At 30.8% G+C, this 22,211-nt stretch overlaps 3 protein-coding genes across 5 annotated transcripts; 1 reads left to right on the top strand and 2 right to left on the bottom strand.

The window, feature by feature from the left end:
- Positions 1–213: 213 nt before the first annotated feature.
- LOC101268649 (uncharacterized) lies at positions 214–3,112 on the top strand. The gene is made up of 4 exons (XM_004251620.5): positions 214–426; positions 545–651; positions 2,672–2,750; positions 2,828–3,112. The coding sequence occupies exons 1-4, from the start codon at positions 229–231 to the stop codon at positions 2,873–2,875; spliced, it is 432 nt and encodes a 143-aa protein (XP_004251668.2). The 5' UTR covers positions 214–228; the 3' UTR covers positions 2,876–3,112.
- LOC101266198 (probable polyamine oxidase 5) lies at positions 2,827–7,127 on the bottom strand. The gene has a single exon (XM_010315759.4). It carries the CDS (start codon positions 6,240–6,242, stop codon positions 4,101–4,103), a length of 2,142 nt encoding a protein of 713 aa, XP_010314061.2. The 5' UTR covers positions 6,243–7,127; the 3' UTR covers positions 2,827–4,100.
- A 433-nt stretch (positions 7,128–7,560) lies between these two features.
- Positions 7,561–14,690, bottom strand: TBG4 (beta-galactosidase 4). 3 transcript variants are annotated; one of them, XM_069291839.1, is made up of 19 exons: positions 14,352–14,690; positions 13,323–13,418; positions 13,098–13,210; positions 12,806–12,837; positions 12,175–12,267; positions 11,431–11,574; positions 11,270–11,358; positions 11,040–11,145; positions 10,871–10,958; positions 10,628–10,746; positions 10,273–10,437; positions 9,835–10,010; positions 9,614–9,723; positions 9,204–9,313; positions 8,997–9,107; positions 8,698–8,808; positions 8,379–8,584; positions 8,025–8,146; positions 7,561–7,920 (listed from the first exon to the last, which is right to left on the bottom strand). In XM_069291839.1, exons 4-18 carry the CDS (start codon positions 12,812–12,814, stop codon positions 8,038–8,040), a joined length of 1,746 nt encoding a protein of 581 aa, XP_069147940.1. In that variant the 5' UTR covers positions 12,815–12,837; positions 13,098–13,210; positions 13,323–13,418; positions 14,352–14,690; the 3' UTR covers positions 7,561–7,920; positions 8,025–8,037. The 3 variants fall into 3 exon arrangements, with proteins under 3 accessions (XP_069147940.1, NP_001234842.2, XP_019066818.1); NM_001247913.3 differs by having other exon boundaries at positions 12,771–12,837; positions 14,352–14,602; XM_019211273.3 differs by lacking the exon at positions 12,806–12,837 and having other exon boundaries at positions 14,352–14,679.
- Positions 14,691–22,211: the final 7,521 nt, after the last annotated feature.

Genomic DNA, 22,211 nt, shown 5'->3' with positions numbered 1-22,211 from the left:
ACATGCTATTATACAACAATTATGCCGGTTCTTACCAAAATATTTAAAAAACAAGTAACCATCTAATCTGATTCAAGAAATATCGAATTTTATAAATGAATATATTATCTATTAAAAAATAATATCAAAATAAATAATATGAATATCCATATTAATAATATGTTTTTAATATATTTTTTTCAAGAATCTAAACTTATTTTGAATTTTAGCCTGTGTTTAGTCGTAAATATGGGTAATCAAATATATTATTTTTGTTTAACTCGTTTTCGATCCGTCACTTTTGACCCGACCCGACCCGACCCACCATTTACCACTCCTCCTTTACTTAACTACTTGAAAAACAGATTCACAGCCGTAGTAGAGGCTTTCAACACTTCGAGTCTACGCGAGATCATCTCATATTCTCTCAAATTTATTGAAGAAATGGTATTCAATTTCATCTCCTTTTGTTGTTAATCTTACAGTTTTTGGTGATTTTTTTTTTGAAAATTTTGATGTGATTTTGTTGTATTTTTTTTTTTTTTTGGAATTTTTCTTGTGAAAGGCTCAATCAGCAAAACCGATCTCGAGTCCAGTACCTGATGCGTGGTACCCAACCCTAGCAGTGTTCATGCTTGCAATTGGTCTTGTTGTAACTGCTTCATTTTTCATGTAAGTCCTCGATCTGATCTTTTTCAAGCTCATAAAATGGTGGATTTTATTTATATTTTTGCAATTTTTTCATGCATTAGAAAGATGTGTTATTTATTTAATGTTGCTAATAAAATGGTGGATTTTGATATTTTTGTAATTTTTTTCATGCTTATTGATCAATATTGGAATGAAATTGACATGAATTAGAGTGATTTTGAGGGTTTTTTGCAGTGGATCTAATTAGATTAAGGGTGTGTTTGGCAGAGAATAGGGGTTGCAACAGTATGGTTGAGTGAAAATTGGGTGTTTTTGGTATGAATGTCCAAGTATTTCATGTTTGGTTGGTCAAAGTATTATCAGAAATATTTTCTCTAGAAAAACAAGTTGTTCAACAATATGGAAAATTGCTTTCCTAATAGAAGTACGGAAAAGATGTTTCTAGGTGATGTTTCGAGTTCATTGCCTCCTCTTCCTACTGACATAGCTTTTTGCTAGATTGCATAAAAATATTTGCTTATGCTACATGTATACAGTTCTGAGATTTTCCTCGCTATTACTGAAGGAGAGTATCTGAGTTATCGTTGATTGATATTTGATGGTATCAGCATCTGTGCGAAAAGATTGCTTTGTCAGTTTGTTGAAATGCAGTTGATTTTTTTTAATGAAATAGACTGTTGAAGATCTAGTTGCGTTTTGTGAGTAAGGAATTTAAATAACATATAATTGTTAATTTGGTTATCTTATATGAAGTACATGTTACTTTTGTTGAAGAGAACTCTCTTTGGTGGCTGGTTGTGTTAGAATAGCTTGGGCTTTAGGTGTGCTTGTTGACTGTTGTAGCTGTTTTTGTTAATGATGAAAGTTTGAGAACAGTTTACATCAAATAGGATAATAAATCTTAGGGGATGTTATCATTCTCTATGTTGCTTGGGCTCTTCAGAAATGTCAATAAGTGCATGTCGGATTAGCCAAAAGTAGTGTATTTTTGGAGAATCCGACACGGATGTGGTATCGAAAGTGGAGAGTACACGCAACTTAGATCATTCCTACTCCATACCCCTGGCATGAAGACATTATTCATTTTATGTGAATCACAACTAATGTTTTATAGCATCTTTTGGTTGTTGGAATTAAACTTGAAGGTTTGGGCCATTAACTTTTGGTCAATTTTATTTCGTGTTTAAAAATGTTACATGCTTGTATTAGATAAACTGTCTAACCAGGCAGAGTGAGATATTTTTCCTTCCTTCTCGAGGCGGAAGGATGTAGGGAATAAGTATGGATAGATTAAGCAACCTGATGGATTTATTTTCCCTTTTCCTCTGAAATACTTTAAGACCTTCCCTTTTCCTTTTTGAGAGAATCATGGAACTTATTCCAAGGTACAATTAGAGCTATCCTCTTGTATTTAATGTGAAGCTTTAAGATGAAAAATTCAAGTCACAATTACGGCTTAAGGGCTTGTAGGCTGTAGCTAACGTAGTCTTAATTGTTTGTCTTCCTCCATATGATTTCAAAATTCTTTGGCTTTGACGCTGCCTACCCTGTAAGTAATCACTCTTCAGAAGTCTATAAATTTACAATCAAAAAAGAAAACAGCGAGAAGTCTATACGACTTTAGAGTTGCTACTCTTAGATATGACCTATAGGAAAAAGTGGTAAAAGAAATCTTTTTTCTGTTACCCTAGAGCAAACTAGCAAGGTTAAGAGCTTGCCCTGGGGCATTTCAGATATTTGAGAGACATCACTTTCAGAAAAATCTGTTCTGTGACATACTTCTTGAAGAGTACAAAGTCTACATAGTGAACATGGATATCCAACTTTGCTGAGATATAATTCATGAATCATGGCAATTCTCCAAATCTATTAAATTATAATACTTCAACGAATAAAAAATATTCTCGGATTACTCATTAGACTATAACTTTACAATGTTAAAGAATAATAGTTTGCTGCATTTTTCTTTTTTTGCGGGTTCTAACTTCTACAAGTGCTGTTGTCTTTTCTTCTTCTAACAAAACCTATGAATATGTGACAGCTATGAAGCTACTGCTCCGAGGAAATACCGTAGTCTTGCAAAGGAGCTTGTAACAGGGACAGTAGCGTCTGTTTTCTTGGTACGTACACTAAAATGATTTGATCTGTCGTTTTTGCTAGTTCCTTGTGCTGACTCCTCACCCCGCATCTCATGCAGGGTTTTGGATCCTTGTTTTTGCTACTTGCTTCCGGCGTATATGTTTGATCCATCTACATGGATAGAGATATGAAGTTTTTTACTAATGTTTCTACATGAACGGTTTTGAGTACTGCTGTGATTTTATATGACTTATCGTTGAAGACCGTATCTATAGAACTGATTATTATCACCTAGTCTAGTCTGAGAATTTATTACTTAATGGCAAGCATTGGAGAACTAGTTGAAAATTTTCTGAGGTACAAGAAAATACTTCTTATGATCAATTACTTTATAGAACAAAAATGAGTGTATCCCTTTGTTATGTTTTTTCTTGAGCCACGGGTTTATTGGAAACAACCTCTTTACCTCCTGATGCAGGGGTAAGGATCCCTTTGCTTGGGTTTATTGGAAACAACCTCCTTACCTCCTGAGGCAGGGGTAAGGATCCCTTTGCTTGGGTTTACCAACAAAAAAACTATACAGTCGAAGTCTCTCTATAATGACGTTGTTTGTTTGTATATTTTTTTGGTTTGCTATAGCGAAATGTTATCATAGAGAGCATAGAATATAACATAATATGTAAAATTCATTTCAAGATACATTTAAATCGTATCGGTTATAATAAGATGTTATAGAGATGTCTGACCATAGATATAGTAATTAAATGATGCTACGTTTCTACTGCATGATGCAAATCATGCAAATAGTACACATATTAAGTAATTAGTTTTGTTTCTTTTCAAAAATTGAATTGTACTTGTGGAATTGCACGAGATAAGTCTAAAGTTTGAAACTCTTTGTCAACTAAAGCAGGATGTTTGTCTTTTAGATTGAGCTCGTCAAATCAAACTTGCCTAGTACACGTTACCTCTCCTGTATAGTTTACGAGCTATTGCATAGGAGCAAAGGTTTTCCCTTGTGCTGACCATAGTACCAGTTATCTCTATTATGTGGTTTGTGAGCTATTGCATATGACTTAGCAGCAAAGGTACCTAAAGATAGCGACGGTGGATTTTCCTTGTCATGAAAAAAATATTACATTGTATAAATTGTTGTATATGTGTATTACACTCTCATGTTCATTTGTCAATAATAGTTAAGAAAGCAAGAACCATCAAATTATAAGAAAGATAAATCTTTAATCCTCCTACTAATCAACAAATTGAAAACAAAACTAAATGAAAAGCTTCTTTAATTCCCTTTTTACTCTTTCAAATCCCCATCATACAGAGGGAGTATAACAAACACACAATTCCAAAATATGAAAAACAATAACAATAAGAAACTTTTTTCAGACATCAACACATTGAAAATACTCAAGAAGCCTATTAGCTTCTCTAAGACCAGTAAGATAAGCACCATGTGTTGTTGAATAGTAATTTCTACTTGTTGCTTCACCTGCAAATAAAACTTGAAGTCGAGGACTTTTCTTCGAATTTTTATCATCACTGATCTCTTTAGGCAATGGTTCAGCCATAGCATCCAAATCATCCCCACTTGATCCAACAGCTATATGAGTATATGATCCCAAAAACAATGGATCAGTACCCCATTTGCACTTCAAAACTTTACTGAACTTGATGGAGTTCTTGTAATGCTTTGTGTTTGATAGAAACTCTGACATTGTTATCGAGACCCCCTCGATGATCTCATCATCATCAAGAGTCTCAACCTTCAAAGCTTCTTCACCTGCAAACCATGATACCACAACTCTTGACTCTGGATAAACTGGATGTGTAAGTGTAGTCCTCCTTATCCACAAAGGGATTTTCGGATTCTTCAGCTTCGCGTTTGACTGATGAAAAACCATCATCATGTTAGGGAAATTCATCCCATCATGATGAGTTGGGGTAAGTTGCAAGAACACCTTATCAACAACACCAAAACCAAGTCTTGAAATGGCTTCAGTCTTGAACTTAGGAAGTGGAGGACTAAAAAGACTCGAGTCCTCGCGAATTCCTTGTTTTAGAACTCCTAATGAGACTGTAACAATGACATGATCAGCATACATAACTGATCCATCACTAAAATGCAACTTCACTGGCTTATTACCATCACTAGTTTCCAATTGCCATTCAATTTTCGAGACTTTTCGACCTAATTGGATCAAACCAGGTGGTAAAACAGAAGCCAAAGATTCAACAATAGATGAATACCCTTTGGCTATAGTTATTTCATCTCCAGGAAAATTACAATACTCACTTTCTCCATTGAAATCTAAAGTACCTAAATCACCAGCTGATGAATAATGCCTATGTATATTCTCAAACATAGCAAAAATACCTTCTTCAAGTGCTTTTCTACTCCAATTTTCAAAAACTTCAACATTTTCTCCATCTTTCTCAGTACTACCACTATCAAGATTGAAGCTTTCTACATTTTCTTGATCTTTCTCAACACCACCATCGTCAAGATTGAAGCTTTCTACATTTTCTTGATCTTTCTCAACACCACCATCGTCAAGATTGAAGCTTTCTACATTTTCTTGATCTTCCTCAACATCATCATCGTCAAGATTGAAGCTTTCTACATTTTCTTGATCTTTTTCAATACCAACATGTCCAAGATTGAAGCTTTCTACATTTTCTTGATCTTTTTCAGTACCAGCATGTTCAAGATTGAAGCCTTCAACTTTTTCTTGATCATTTTCAACACCACCACTTTCAAGATTGAAGCTTTCAACATTTTCTTGTTCTTTTTCAATGCCACCATCCTCAAGATTAAAGCTTTCTACATTTTCTTGATCATTTTCAAGATTGAGACTTTCAACATTTCCTTGATCTTTCTTTAAACCCCAGTAAAACTCTAGCCCTTTTCTAAGATAAGAACCCATACTAATCTTATCAACGCGACCATTCTCTTCAAGATTCAAGCTTTCAACAATCTTTCTACCAACCCCACCATCAAAATCTCCTTCACCAGACGAAAACTCCAACAGATTATTGAAAAAATTCGATATCGAGTTAACAAAGGATGAATGTACCTCATGTCCCTCTTCTGTTATAGTCAATTTTTTATCAACTTTACCTCCCATACTATCCCATGGCTTATCAGTTTCAAATCCATTAATTTCTTGAGCAATTTTGTATATTGGATTACCTTCAATCCCATGAATCCAAGTTGCACCCATTTCAACTCTATCACCACAAAATTCAGTAGTGAAAATTCTTCCACCAATTCTGTTTCCACCTTCTACAACACAAACCTCAAATAGTTCATTTGTGTTTTGTGTTGTGTAGAGCTTTTTAGCTGCTGTTAGACCAGCTATTCCTGCCCCAATTATAACAATTTTGGGCTTTTGAGACACCATTTTAGAGGCAAGACAAATCTTTTTTATCGATAACCTCAGAATAATCGATCGCAAAATAATGAAACGTTGTGAGTAATTAACTACTTGAGCAACAAGCAAATGTATATATAGGAGTGTAATCATAGTATTTTTTTACATAATTTTTACTTTTAGTCCCTCGGTTATTGGTAAATTCTTATAATGGTAATTAAATGATATAATTTTTTGAATATTCAAGAGTAAATGTATCAAAAGTGTATATTTCAATTAAATGACTATTAAAAATTGAAGGAGTAGATTGAAATAATCTATAAATGTGATTTGCAAACCATAATTATGGGGTAATTAAGTTGTTGGATTATTAGTTTTCAAATTTGGCAAAAGAATTATTGAAATATCTACAAAGGTTAATTAAAATATTTATTTTTTGATAATATATTAATTAGAAACATCTTTGGCAAAATAATAATTGAAATACCTCCAGAGTAAAAATAAAATCTTGTTTAAATAATTAAGTAATAATTTATTTTACATCTTTGGTAAGAAAATGATAAGTTTCTTTATCTTCATAGTAATACAATTTCATTTATTTATTTGTTTTGGTCAAGATACTAATATAACTAATTACTAAGTAATTATTTTTTGTTTTCGTATCAATTTAATGATAGAATGTATTTTTCAAAAGTCAAATACATAATACTTTTGGTCCATTATTCATTAATAATAACAATAATTATACCTCAATTTCAAAATTGCATTTAAAATCCTAAAAGCAAAACATTTGAATTTGCAAAATAAATTGACTTTTTTCAATAAGAATAATTGATATTTATAATAATAATTATAATCACACACCTCTCTTTCATTTTTTCCTCATTTGGCAATTATTTTAACTTGAAGCATTTAAATTTACTAAAATTAAATGATTTAATCAGGTGAGAATTCATGCACACTAATTAATCATGGTAAGTGTTAAAAAGTTGATGTACAAATATGTTTTATGCTTCTATTGGCTTGGGGTAACGTGATTAAATCTCGTTTATCATTCTACGTATTTTCGATCAAAGCTATTATTAATTAGTCGTTACTTTTATTTTTCTTTTATAACCATGATGTCAATCAATTTATGCACACCTCAATTAATTCCACGAATAATTTGTTATATAAAATGATTTTGATGGAGTTGTAATTGCTATATTAGCTTTCAACTTCAAATGAAACAAATCTATAATAGAATTCAAAACATTAATGTAAACCAAATTATACAAGGCTCTAACAAAAAAATAAAATGTTATAGTTTAGATTATATTTTTTTATTTTTGGTTCTCAATCCTCTTTTCGATACCTGCTTTGGAGCCCTAACTAGTGTAACTGGATTCGCGATGGAAAATCTCACTTTGAGGGTTAAAATACTTCAACTAAAAGCGAATCTAAACTCAAAACTCGAACCTGAAACATCTGGTTAATGAAAAAAATTGACTTTCTTGATATAACTTGTATTAATATTTCACGTAAACAAATTGTAATAATTGTATATAGTTACATGAAATTTATTTGTATTCTAATAGTATTTGGAAGCTGTACAATCTTCTTCAATCTCATAATCCAAATAACAGAAAATTCTGTATAAACTTTATAAACCAAAGTTTTACAAAGAATAAAGAAAATTCTCTGTAAATTTATATACTCCTTTTAATCAAATATTTCTTTATCTTCTAATGTTTTATTCAGCTGCAATTTGCAAACTGTAGCCTCCATTGTTAGCTTCGTGTATGTATTTTTCGGCGCGAATTCAAGCACCATAGTTACTGAACAAGTTTTACTGTCACAGTAGAAGACAATGGTAACAGAAATTTATGATTTAGACGCGACGTGATATACATAATTTTGAATCAGAATCAGTGTTCTCAAAGGCGAAAAGCATACCTTTTCGAGTTCTTTATCTTGATCTCCTGACTAGAGAAATTCCTGTTGGATTACCTCCCCATTCTTCGAATACTACTAACAAGTTTCCACTTGGTTTCAGCCACGATCGTGGAACATGGTACCTGAAATTTACAAGTTCGCGAAGTATCTTAATGCAAGTTGAAGGTAAAAAAAAGTATCACATTTCTTCAAACATGTTGCGTTTTGTTCGTCTGTGTGATCCTATGGAACAACAACAACATACTCAGTGTATTCCCGCAGAATGAGGTCTAGGGAAGGTAGAGTGCATACAGACTGTAGTTCTACCTCATGTGATCCTATAACTCCGTTAAAGGTTGTTGGAAATGTGCTTACCATCTCTGAGAAGGTTGTCCGCAGTTAGTCTGGCACTTCTTCTCGTTGAACGTTCCAGCATAACTGCATTTGCTGCAGTCGCCTTGTGCTATGTATCCAGGCCAATGGCGACCTACGCCTTCACCATTTATCCATATCTGACCTTTTCCCATACTTGCCATGTCTAAAGCTAGTGGATCATTTCCTCCAGGCGCGTTAAATGTAGCCTGGAAAACGTATGTTAGTCTGTTAACTATGTGTTACACGCTATTCAACTTCATATAATCGATAAACACGTGTTGATATGTAGTTTGTTGATGTTATACCAGTAGGAATTTACCTTGTACCAAGTCAGGGGCTGCTTTTGAGCCACTAGTGAACCTCGAACCCATTCAACAGAAGAACTCCCACTTAAGGAGTGAAGACTTAACGATTCGCCTTTCAGACCAACCTATGAACAAGCAAAGTATAGACTATTCAGGTATCAACAACAACATATGCAGTGTAATCCCACAGGTAAGGTCTTGGGAGGTAGAGAGGTTGTTTCCGGTAGACCCTCGGCTCAAGGAAAAGCATATCAAAGTTATACGAAGATCAGGCTTTAGGGGGAGAAGAGAAGCAATTAGTTAGTTAACATACCTTGTAAGACCATTTCTGTTTCGCCAAGTTTCTTGACCCTTCATTGAGACCGCTCAACGTGACTGGACCTAGAACTCCTGCATTCCATGTATCATAATGCACGCCAACGTTCTGAAATGTAGTTAAAACCATAGGTTATATTTTTTTTTAAAGGTTTGGTTATCGGTGCTAATAAAGGATCGGAGAAACAGGAAATAGAAAACTAACCGGGAGACCAACGGAAACACTGAGCAGAGAAATCTTGTTAATACCAGCTCTTAACTTCACGTTGCCACTGTATGTAAGTTTTGGATTATCCAATGTACCATAAACAGTTCCTACAACAATTCAAGGACAAAGAGATGTTAGGAAAACAGGAATAGACGTCAAAAGATGTACTCTGTCCGTTTCAATTTGTTTGTTTTACTATCCCTTTCTAGTCCGTTTCAAAAAGAATGTCTCTTTTCTTTTTTTAGGGCAACTCTTTGTTCTCTACTCCACGTGACATGTTTAAGGCCACAAGATTCAAACTTTACTTTCTTAAATTTCGTGTCAAGTCAGACAAATTGGAACTGAGAGAAGTAGTCTGTTAGGGAAAAGCATTTGCCATAATCCCAAAATAGTGTTGTTTCCGCTACCTGATAGTTTTCCATTGACGAAAACATGCAAGACATGACCAGCGGACATAACAGTGAGATAAGGATCCTTTCCGTTCTTTAGAAATCCTTCATTAGATGCTATATTTACACTGGAAAAAGTAACAAAAAAAGTCATTATGATATTAGATATAGATATGTGTGAGTGAAGACGGAACTAAATATAATCATTCGAAAAAAGTAGGAAAATGTAAGTTACTCACTTTGTCATGTACCACAGATAGTCTGATGAATCTCTTGTGACGTTTTTCTGTTCCCATAGTCCGTTAGCTGTAAGTGTATCGCTGTCATCAGCAGTAGGCGTTTCTTCATTGTATGACTGCCAAGACAATCCACCACCTGCAGGCGTCATCTTTATGCTCGAGCTTTGAGAGTTAACCTGCAGCATTACACAAGCAGACATTAAAACTTCTGGCCCAAATGCTTATACAGTCAAACCTCTCTATAACTGCCTCATTACAACATCATTTGTTTCAGTACTTTTGGGCTGCTATAGCAAAGTGTTGTTATAGAAAACATATAATATAGCATTAACATGAAAGATCGGTTCCACAAATGACATAGACTATGACAGAGAAATGTTGCTATAGAGAATGACGGTTATAGAGAGGACTGACGGTATTTATTTATTTAAACTATACCTGTGCAGTGTTGTAAACGGCAGTTTTGCAGTCGGGAAGAATGCTGATGGACCATGGAGGCAGATTGTATGGCCTATTCTGAAAGGTGACTTTTACTGAATATCTAGAGTCATAGTTGGATAAAAAAGCAGCACAAGCTCCAGATTTTGATCTATAAACATGAGCCTATATTGGTCAAAAAAAATGTAAACAGCGTTAGAAGAAAAATCACGACAATTACAACAACATATCGAGTGTAGTCTCACATAGTGGGATCTGGAGAGGATAGAGTATACATAAACCTTTCCCCTACCTTAAAGATAGAGAGGCTGCTTCCAATAGACCCTCGACTCAAAGGGAAAAAAAACAGACTAACCTCTTGATTACTTCCAAGACTAGTCACCGCAGCATATGATGAAACTAAAGCCGGTTCAGATAGCTTGATAGCTTTATGTAAGTCTCTCAAGTGCCCATACTTTGGTTCATTCAGCAACCCTTTTACACCATAACGCAAATCATCAAGACAAGCATGAATAATTTTTAGGAAATTTTCCATTATTTCCGTTCTGTGTTATGCAGATGTGGAGATACAAGAAGAATACTAGTTCTTGTTTCGTACCATATTCATCGAGAGGAGCATCATAATCGTAGCTAGTTGCAATGAAAAGCCCTGATGATGTCCGGCCAAAATTTGTTCCTCCATGATACTGAAGCAACCACAGTACATCAATACAATAGCCATGTTTAACGAGAAAAACTTGAACACGGAACCAGATGTTCTAACTTACCATGTAGTAATTGAAGAATGAACCATTGTTCTGAACAAACCTGGCAACTGAAAATGCAATGTCTTCGGCTGGTCTTTGAGGAATTGGACCACCGAATTTCGTATACCTGAGCATAGTAGAGAGTATATCATTAACGAACATTCGACTAAATAGAGTAGTTGAATGAAGAAACCAACTCAGAAGAACATAAACTGCATTAGAATCATGTAATTCGCGTTCTTGATACTTACCAGCCAGTCCATACTTCTGTCCACATTTTAGGTTTGTAAGGCTTATTAGGACGGAACCCTTCGCAGTAGAAGCCATTACAAGTATCAATCTGTAGCACAATCAAGACAATATGAGATGTCTAAAATGAACCTTGAAACAAGTCCTATATCAAATTGCTTACCACAGGATCAGGAGCATCCTCTTGCTTACACATGATCCATGGGACACCAGTTTTCAAACCTACAGCCATTTGAGCTGCCCATTTTGTATAAGCTTTACCAGGAGCACCAATTTCCCATTCTACTGGTCCATACTCATTTTCTATCTGCAACAACAACAACATCAACATCATAGCCAGTTTAACTCCACAAGTAGGGTGTACGTAGTCGTATCCCGACCTTGTGAAGGTAGAGAGGTTGTTTCCGATTGACCCCTGGCTCAAATGAAACTTGTAGAAAATGATGGAGAAAAAAACAGTAGCAACCACAAATAGTTTGATAAACAAAGCAAAGACACAACGAAGAGTACGATAGTAGGAGAATGGCTTATAATACTACTGATAAGGATTAAGGGAAAAACTAAACAACGTTCGACTACCTTAATCAAGAATCAGTGAACAAAACAACAATTAATTAAGAGGAGAAAAAAGAGCAGTAGCAACCACAAATAGTAGGGGAATTACTAATAATACTACAGGAAAACTAAACAACATCCGACTACCTTAATCACGAATTAGGGAACTAAACAACATTTCAAGGAAGAGAAAAGAACAGTAGCAACCACAAATAAGTATGATAAACGAAACAAAAAAAACTAAACAACGCTCGACTCCCTTAATCAAGAATTAGGGGGGAAAACTGAGACAAAAAATTCCAAATTCATTTCTATAAATAGTGTAAAGACAAGGCATGATCATAATGCAAACCTGGGCCATAATTATTGGTCCTCCTTGAGATTCAAACAAATTTTCTGACTTCATCATGTTGACTATTTTCTGAACAAATCCTTGCATAGCCACCTTTTATTATAGTCAACCAGAAACATGACAGTTCAGACTCAATATTAATAAAAAAAATTATGTAATTTTCTCTAATAATTCAATAAACGAGATAGTCACACATTTCAACAGAGATACTAGGTAAAACTCTGACCCCGCCACTCAAAATACATAAAACATGTCCACATGTTTCGGCTATAAAAAGAATTAACCCCACACGTGAAGAGTCGTTGTGACATGATATAATTAAGTACATTAACTTAAAACATATAGTCACTTTAGATGAGGTTGTCGTACATTTGAATATGATATCATAACAAACAAGTAGTCAGAAATAAGAATTAACCCCACACGTGAAGAGTCGTTGTTACATGATATACTATAACAAATAAGTGTACTTTCTGACATATTTCAATATGATATAGCTCATAAAAAAGAATTAACATGCATGCAAAGAGAGACGTTGTGCTCTTTCTAACAACTCAAACTTTAAGACGAATGGAAAGTTGGAAAAAAAAAAAAACCTTAAAAGGCTGATTGTTTGTTCTAAATTCCATACCAGGCACATATTTTAGCCAAACAGGGAATCCCCTGCATACAAATAACATAAAAACAGAGTATAAAACAGGGGAAGCTACAAAAAAAAAAGACACTAAAGCCAATCCTTTTACTCCTTTCGTTTTAATTTATTCGTCTTACTTTTCGTTTAAAAAAGAATCAACTTTTTTCATGTTTGACATAACAAGATTAAACAGCATTTTAATATATTTTGCATATTTTTAGTTTAAAATAATAAAATTCAAAAAAAAAAAGTCATTTTCTTGAACTCCGTGTATCTTTAGTAAACATACCCAAAGTTCCATTCAGCACAGACGTAAGGGCCAATACGTAAATTGACATAAAGTCCTGCTCTTTGTACCATTTTGATGAATCTAACAAGATCATATCTTCCTTCAAAATTATACTGAAAATTCAAAAAAAAAAAATATGAAATTTTTTTTAATTCATTTTGGATATTAAATTGCAGAATCATGATATAAATTCAAGAAAAAAAATTAAGAAAAAAAAGACATTACTTTTCCAGGAGAAGGCTCATGTCCATTCCAGAAAACATAAGTTTCAATAACATCTAAGCCTCCATCTTTAGCCTTTTGTATAAGATCAGGCCACATCTAAAATCACCAATAGAAAAAAAAAATGACAATATATTAGAGTTTCAAAAAAAGTAGAGCATAAAAATGTAAAGTTTGAGATTTTTACAATCAAAAATTAAATAACAATACAAATAATAACAACAAAAATATACACAGTGTAATTTCATAAGCGGAGTTTAGGAAGTGTGGCGTGTACATAAGTGAAGATAGAGAGGATAACTTCGATAGACCCTCGACTCAACTAACACAAACAACAATAATAATAACAACGACATATCCAGTACAATTCCATAAGCAGGGTCTTTTTACCTTTTGTTTCCTACATACCTTTGACTTAAGTAACGCAAAACAACAATAATAACATACTCAGCATAATCGCATAGGTTTATAAGAAAGGGGTAAAGAAAAGATTTTTAGAACCAAAAACATTAAATAAACAGAAAAACAAGTGTAAAGTTCATACTTTTAGAACTAAAAATCATAACTAAACAAGTATTACAGAAAAACAAGATAAACCCATTTCACAGAATCCATAAAAATGTATAAAGAAAAGATTTTTAGAAACTTAAAAAATTACAGAAAAACAAAACACACCCTTTTTACAGAAGCTATAAAAAAAAGCATAAAGTTTGCATTTTTAGAACCAAAATGCTTTTAAAAAAAAACAAGAATTACACAAAAACATGATACACCCATTTCTAAGAATCCATTAAAATGTATAAAGAAGAAACTTAAAAAATTACAGAAAAACAAAACAGACCCTTTTGACAGAAGCCATAAAAAAGCATAAAGTTCACATTTTTACAACCAAAATTCTTAAAAAAACAAGAATTACAGAAATACAAAGCACACCCATTTCACACAATCCATAACAAAGTGTAAAGAAATGATCTTTACAACCAAAAACAAGAAAATAATGAAATAATACAATTTTTTTTGTATATAATTTACCTGTGGAGTGCTTCTTGGATAATGAATTGAACCAGAAATAAGAATTTTTCTTTTCCCATTTATGATTATAGCTCTGTCATCATAAGAAACACTAGCTTTCACTGAAGAAAAAAAATCCAATAAACAAATAACTAATAACAACAACACATTAGTCCTTAGCATTTTTTCCACATTCAAAAAAAATGAATTTTTTTTTATTTTAGAAAAAAAATTGAAACTTTTTTTCTTGTCTCTTCTCTATTGATTCTTTTGAGAAAAATGAAATGTGTAAACATATTTATACAAAAAAAAAATCACTGTGTGTGTTTTTTTGTGTGTTTTTGGTTGCAACTGCTATTTTTATTTTATTTTATATATATAAACAAAAACAAAAAAAAAGTAAGAGAAAAAATTGCCCAATCCCTTAAATGGGGCCCAAAATTTGACCCAGCACTTTAGATTATCCAATTTATATATTAATTTGCATTTAATGTTTTAATTTCTTGTTTGAGTTAATTTTGGAAGTGAAATAATGTGATTGTTATATATGTACATAGTAATACTTAGACTGATTTTAATTATAAATTCATTATATTTTAAAATTCTATATATAAATTAAAAGGAAAAGGGATAAATATACATCGAACTATCGTAAATGGTATGCAGATATCCTTCGTCGTACTTTTGTGATCCTGACGCTCCTGCCGTCCAAAAATAGAGCATATATTCCCTTCACTCTAACGAAGTACTAAATAGGGACACGTGGCATAATCTTATCCGTCGATAAATGTCGGATCGGTAGATAAGAATATGACATGTGTATGTTTGTTAGTATAAATGGTATAAATGTCGGATAGATAGATAAAATTATGACACATGTATATCCGTTAGTATATAGGATATATATGCTTTAATTCTTTGACGACAGGGACACTAATGTCTCAAAAGTAGATATATATATCATTCTTTCCTAAATTGAATTCAAAATAGAATTACCAATACATATATTATTATATATCTTAATATTTAGAATTAATAAAGTTTAAATTACTTTATCTATGAATAGGAAAATACTTCACTTATGATAAGGGATTGCACTTTTTTGGGTGGGAATAACATACTTTGGTTATCTTTGTAAGCAAAAATGAAAATACCTTTTTCTCAATAAAGAAAGGAAAAGTTATATATATAGTTTTAAAAAAATAATAATATAATTGTAATTGTTGTTTCTCTAAGAAAAAAAAGAAAATAATTACTATAATTAAGGACAAGTATTAGATGGAGGGTCACTATGACAAAAACAATTATTATTGTTTCTTCTTCTTCTTTTGTAATTATTTAATTAAAGAAAATAAACAAAATTGTTGTGATGTTGGACATACTCCAAATACAATAATAACAACATATTTAATTTAATTTTATAAATGAGGTTCAAAAATGATAAATGCACATTTTCGATGCTTTAAAATATGGATATTTGAATTGCTTGAATTATATAATAATCGAACGCAAAACGAAAAATTAACTATCGAAAATGACATTGAAGGGTTCAACTTATATATTCCTTCTTTTCTCTTTTACTATAATTTTATACATTAAAAATATATTTTTTTTCTTGACTAGTCATTTAAGCAAATTAAGAGAGAAACATTTAGTTTTTCTTTTTTTAAAAAAAACATTATAGCCTTATTATTAATTAATTATTGAAGATTAATAGATAAAATTTAAATTTGAAGCGAATCTAGATTAACATAAATATTTACGGAGCTTAGTTTTATCACACATTTAATATAACATTTGAATTTTATATGTACATCTTCCATCACGATTAATCAGTCTTGTATTTTTGCGTTTGTAATATATTCAACAAATTAATTTTTACTGTTTAAAATTAAAATTAAAGTATATATTGCACGATAACGATTAAGTGATAAATAAATGTGTGAAAAATATATCTTTTATATTTATTAATTTAATATAAATATCGAGCGAGAATAAAATTATTTTTTTTGGTCCATTCTTCATGAAACAAAAAGCAAAAGAAGAAACAAACCATTATGGTCCCTTTTCTGAATCCTTAAGAATGTAATACTTACAAGGGAGGAAGATATCATTTTAATTTACACATAAAGCCACCACACTAGTAAGAGTGTGGTATCTTCAAATTTTAATCATATAATAGCAAACAAATAATCTAAAATAAATGGAGTAGCTAGGATCTGATTTAATTGTGTTCCATAGCAAACGTTTGCAAAAAATTGTCAGAAGCCTCTCTCCTAAATATCTCGCTCGCCACTCTCCTTCAATCTCTCGCTCGCTTCCTCACTTTTTATAAAAACACAAGTGTATAAAAATTGTTTCTAATTGTATTAAGCAGTGAAAATTGTATAAATACATATATTTTTGTTCCCCTCTCTCTCCTCTTCCAGATCTCGCTCACCACCCTCTCCTTTCTCACTTATACAAACAGAAGTGAAATGTATAAATTGTGTTTCTGTTTGTATAAGGCGTGAGAAAATTGTATATACACATGCAAGTACATATATTTTCGTCCTATACACTTATGATTATACAATAAAAATACTCCCTGCCCAGTTTCTTTTGTCTTTCTCTCTTTCTCGTTTTATACAATTTTCAAATTGTACCTAATTTCTCTCTTTCTCATTTTATACAATTCGATTTTATTTTATATTCCTTACCAAGTCTCTTTTGTCTTTCTCTCTTTCTCATCTTATACAAATTCAAATTGTATATAATCGTTCTATACACTTATAATAATACAATTCATTTTTTACAATTGATTTTTATAAAATTCTCTGCCCAAGTATCTTTCTCTTTCTCGTTTTATACACTTCGTTTTATACAATTTGCTTCAACTGTATATGTATAGCGAATTATACAGTTTCCATGTTTGTTATGGAACGCAATTATGCAAACTTTGTTATAGCATACAAATATAAATTTTTTATTTGCTATATGTGAAATTTATATATATATATATATATATATATATATATATATATATATATATATATATATTCTATTAGAAAGGAAATAAAATAAAATTAAGAATATATGAAGAAGACAACTCCAATAAGTAATTAAGCAATGGTCTTCTTGTCAACAGTATGAGTTGTTATTCAAAACAAATCCATCAACAATATCCAGCTTATTAATTTTTGGTTGAAACTATACCTACCATATTTTTCAACAAAAAAATAAAACAATAGATTAAAAATAAATTAATAAGAAATTCTGTATTCATTTTATTTTTTTCTGATTTTTTAAAGAGAAATAGAGTAAAATCATAAGCGAAAGTAAATAGAAAAAAAAAAACACCATGAGAAAAAATAATTAGTGACAGACAAATTTTTTTAATCACACAATAAATTCATCGTTGATCTTATTTAACCATGAATTATTATAAAATTTTATTCGTGACAATTAATTATTATTTTTTTATTGTAGTGAATAAGAGAAAAGAACAAAAAATGCACCTTTTTTTATTTTATTTTATTTTCTAATTAGTCCACCATGCTTGCATAGATATGTATTTTTTTTCTTTGTTTTAGTTGGACTACATTACGTACTTTCTAACTAATAATAATACTTAGTATTGAAGTTGTCAAAAAAGTCAACAAACACTAAGAAAAAACTTACTAAATTAGACGATTAATGGTTTGGTTGAAAATAATTAGTTAACTTCACGACGTATCAGTAATAGGGATGACAATAGGACAAGATAATGACGAGTAATAGAATAGGATAGACAAATAGTTTTTCACATGAATAAATACAATCTCATTTTAAAACGTAAGATTTTTTAGAAAATATTTTTTAAATTTTTTTATATATAATTTGGTTCAATTGTTCTGAGAAATATTTCTAAAATAAAAAAAAAAGATATTAATGAAAGTAAGAAAATATATTACCAACACTAAAAAATAAATGAGAAAAATATTTTCTATCGTACCAAATAAAATACTAATCTTATACACATAAACACATGTTGTGAAAACTATATATTTCTTTTATCTTTGTAAAAAAGTCTTTTGAAATATTATTGAAATGTTATTTGATTTTTTTGTTTGTCAAAAAATTATAGTGTTTTCTTTTTTAATGATTCAATCAAAATAGCTTTAAAATATTTTTCAATAAAAAAAATTGAATACAAAAATAATATTTTTAGTAGGGGTCATAGAATACATCATAATTTTCAAACCCCAGACAAGGACTTTCCTTGCATTATTTTCAACAAGATATTAATTTATTCTTTAATTAATTTATATTTTTATACAAAAAATATTAAAAATACACATTGGCCAATGTGAAATGCTTAATTAATATATGTGTCAATATCTCTAGCTACTTGCTTTCACATGACAAATATTAAATTTTGACGTGAAAGAAAATTCTTATACTCCTGCAAGAAATAATAATTGGATCACAAAATATAATTTAATTTAGAGCAATAAACACATATATAATAATTACACATGTTTTTTTTTGTCAATATAGATTTCTTGTAGCTTGGTATATGTTATGTATACTTATTTATCACTCGAATAATATTCTGAACATATAATTATGAATTTTTATGTTGAATCACAGATAACGTTTTAAAAGTATGAATGAATTAATCATATACGGAGAAACTTGTTACGACACTACAAGTGTATATATCATTCATGTAGATTCGTATAATAAAACCAAGACGGTGATATATATATATATATACATGTGAAATGCATGCAGAAGAAAATTGTTATGATATTATATACAACATTCATTACGAGCAAAATGTGAATTATATATGGCGATTTTTTCGGGAATTAGTATGAAAATTTGTAGGAAAATAAGTTTCATATGGATTTTCATAGGTTAAAATATTCATCACCCCCCTGAACTTGAAGCTTTTTATTTGATGTACACTTAAATTATATTCTGTTTTAATTACCCCTCAAACTTGTTTATTCCACTATCACGTACATTTTTTTGTCTGTTGCTCCTAGTGTGATTACACATGCGCGTCAGCTGGCAAAAATAGTGATGATGTGGATTTCCACCTGGATAAATAATAGTCACCTAGATAAATTAAAATGGCAAAAAATAAATATCATATTTCAACTCCTTTCCTGGTCGCCGTCAATCTCCACCACCAACCACCGTATCTCCTCTTCTCATCTCTCTTTCCAATGCAAAATCAATTCTTCACTCTAACCTCCTTTCCGCTGCAAACCAACACGGTTTCTTCCAGCTCACATAACACTCCTTCTCCTCTCACTTTGCTCAATCAACTGAATTGAAATCCTATCCATTTTCAACGATGAGAAACAACTCTGCTACACAAAGAATTGGCCCTTGAGCTTCGATAATGATGACGACGACGACGGTGATGTCGTCTGCAGCCGGTTAATATTAGAAAAAATAGAGCTTCACATTTTTTTTATTGTTGTAGCATTATGACGTGGCAAAAAATCACTCTCTCACGCGTCTAGTAGAGTGTGATTTCAATTTCTACGTCAGGTGGACAGAAAAGGTTCACGCGTTGGATGAATAAACAAGTTCAGGGGGGTAATTCAAATAAAATAAAATTTAAATATACACCGAATAAAAAGCTTCAAGTCCAGGGAAATCCCCATATAATTCACACTTTTCTGATAGTGATTTATATCACTCATCGTCAAAAAATTTAATAAAAAGACCAAAATAACGATATGTAAAACGTTAATTTCGTTTAAATAGAAATAAATGGTTCTCCTTTAATTATTGATATATAATAAGGTGGGACTCAAATCCATCATCAGAAACTAAATTTATTTTTAAAAAATAAATTAATACCCACCCACCCCCCCACCCCACCCTTGGGGAATAATTAAGAATTGTAAATTCTCTAAACTCAAAAGATGAACTCAATAAGCAATCTTTTTTTGGTTTTATCATTTACAAAAAGCAAAAGTTAAAAGCAAATTCGTGTGACTTTATAAAGTGGCATTATACAAAACATTATTATTATTATTATTAATTAAATCTTCATATGAAAGTGACTCCCAATAATACCAAATCTTGCTGATTAATTTGCATTGGAAAAATCAAACAATCAAAATTATTACCGTCAGATTTCGCTATGACAATCATTCTCTATAATAAATTTAACTGAATCAAAAATTTATTAAAAATATTTTTTTTTTTTCATACGATAAAAGTAAGGTCTCTATAGACACCACTAATTTCTCATGTCTCGTTTATATTGTTACATTGTGTATGATGTTATGGTCTAATTATAACAAACATTATTGTTATAAAAGGTTTATTGGTGGTATATTTATTATATACCACATAATTTGCTTTAATGCAACGTAACCTTAAAAAGATATTTCTTTTCCTATGATAAATATTTTTAATTATTATCATCCTTTCATTATTAAAGCAATGTGGGGTATGTTTGGCAAGTTGCATGGCCAAATTTTCAAGTAATGGATTAGAATGCCACATTTGTAAACATGGACAATCAATTGGTTTCAATTTATCCATATTAGTTGGGTTGGGGCCCATTATAAAGGCCCATTTTTCTTTTAAAAGAAAACGTTTCGCGAAGTATTTATTTTTTTTCGATTTTATTTTATTTGAATTAGTTAAGATTCCTTTTTAGAATCCCGAAACTATTTTTTTATGATTGAACATTCCTTTTTTAGCTTTGCCTTTGGATTTGTCAAACAACCTGGTATGTTCAAATGAGAACACGACTCTTCAAGATAAAGGTTTCAGCTATCACTGAAATTCAAAGGTGTTTGAAGTAAATTTCTCGCTTTGTTGAACTCTTGTGCTAATGTTTACGAGATTTTTCAAAACTAGTGATCGAGAAGGCCTTCTTTTTGGGAAATCGGATTGATATTGACCATGCCAGTGATGCCCTATAGCTCAACTATCGAGCCGAGACATTAATCATAAAATTAATAAACATTTGAATTTTTCGTAAAAAAAAAAATCACGATGATAAAAATGAAAGTATTCTAGACTAGCCTCCCTTATGATGACAAGGAAATTGACTTTTGAATATAGATATATAGAAAATTGAAGGAACGTAATTGCCATCTTCACGTAAGCTTTAAAATATTATGAGTATGGCACTTTCATAATTATAATTGTATGATTCCTATTAATTTTTAATTATTTTTTTGTATATAAACAAATTTTGTAAATGTTTATCATCGCAAATTAAATAAAGGATAATAATTGTTCAAATAATAGTTGAACAAAAGTTTATCACTAGTTTTATTTAACGACAAATTAGTGATAAACAATAAACAATTAATATTTATCACATAATTCTATTTAATAATATTGGATTATAGAAATATATAATCAAAAAATTATGTTAGCTATAAACTATCTAACAACAAATTATCAATAAATTTCGTAACTAATTTTTTATTGTTTTAATTATTTTTTCAATTAAAAATTCCATACCCTTATCTTAAATGTCACATTGCAAATTTTAATTATTTTTTCAATTAAAAATAATTTTATTTTATGTTTTAAATTTGTTAGGATTAATTTTCAATCAGTCCATTCCAATTTCCACACCTGCCATCCTTATCTTAAATGCCACACAACAAATTTCATTTAAAAAAATTCAATTGACTTCTATTCTACTATTTAAATAAAATTAGCGATAAATTTTAATTTTTTGAAGATAGAAATTGTCCATCATAAATTATTAATATTTAGTTAGTAAATATTATATTAGTCTCTTTCAAAGTAGTTAATCAAGTGGTCACCTATCAAGTCAAAAAATGATAATAATGCTGCAGTTGGATAATATAATTTGCATCAAGAATTGGTTGTGATGTTTAAGTTATTATTAGACACATAAATCAC

Source organism: Solanum lycopersicum, chromosome 12, assembly GCF_036512215.1.
Source record: "Solanum lycopersicum chromosome 12, SLM_r2.1".
Taxonomy (NCBI): Eukaryota; Viridiplantae; Streptophyta; class Magnoliopsida; order Solanales; family Solanaceae; genus Solanum; species Solanum lycopersicum.
This window is presented reverse-complemented; position numbering and strand designations above follow the sequence as displayed.

Bases quoted from the DNA above. Each gene is read 5' to 3' on its own strand.
- LOC101268649 (XM_004251620.5), top strand. From the start codon at position 229: ATGGGTAATCAAATATATTATTTTTGTTTAACTCGTTTTCGATCCGTC. The intron at 427-544 runs GTATTCAATTTC...TTCTTGTGAAAG, and splicing joins TCAAATTTATTGAAGAAATG to GCTCAATCAGCAAAACCGAT. The intron at 652-2,671 runs GTAAGTCCTCGA...AATATGTGACAG, and splicing joins GTAACTGCTTCATTTTTCAT to CTATGAAGCTACTGCTCCGA.
- LOC101266198 (XM_010315759.4), bottom strand. From the start codon at position 6,242: ATGATTACACTCCTATATATACATTTGCTTGTTGCTCAAGTAGTTAAT.
- TBG4 (NM_001247913.3), bottom strand. From the start codon at position 14,513: ATGCTAAGGACTAATGTGTTGTTGTTATTAGTTATTTGTTTATTGGAT. The intron at 13,211-13,322 runs GTAATGTCTTTT...TTGAATTTTCAG, and splicing joins ATGAGCCTTCTCCTGGAAAA to TATAATTTTGAAGGAAGATA. The intron at 10,438-10,627 runs GTTAGTCTGTTT...TGACCAATATAG, and splicing joins GTCTTGGAAGTAATCAAGAG to GCTCATGTTTATAGATCAAA.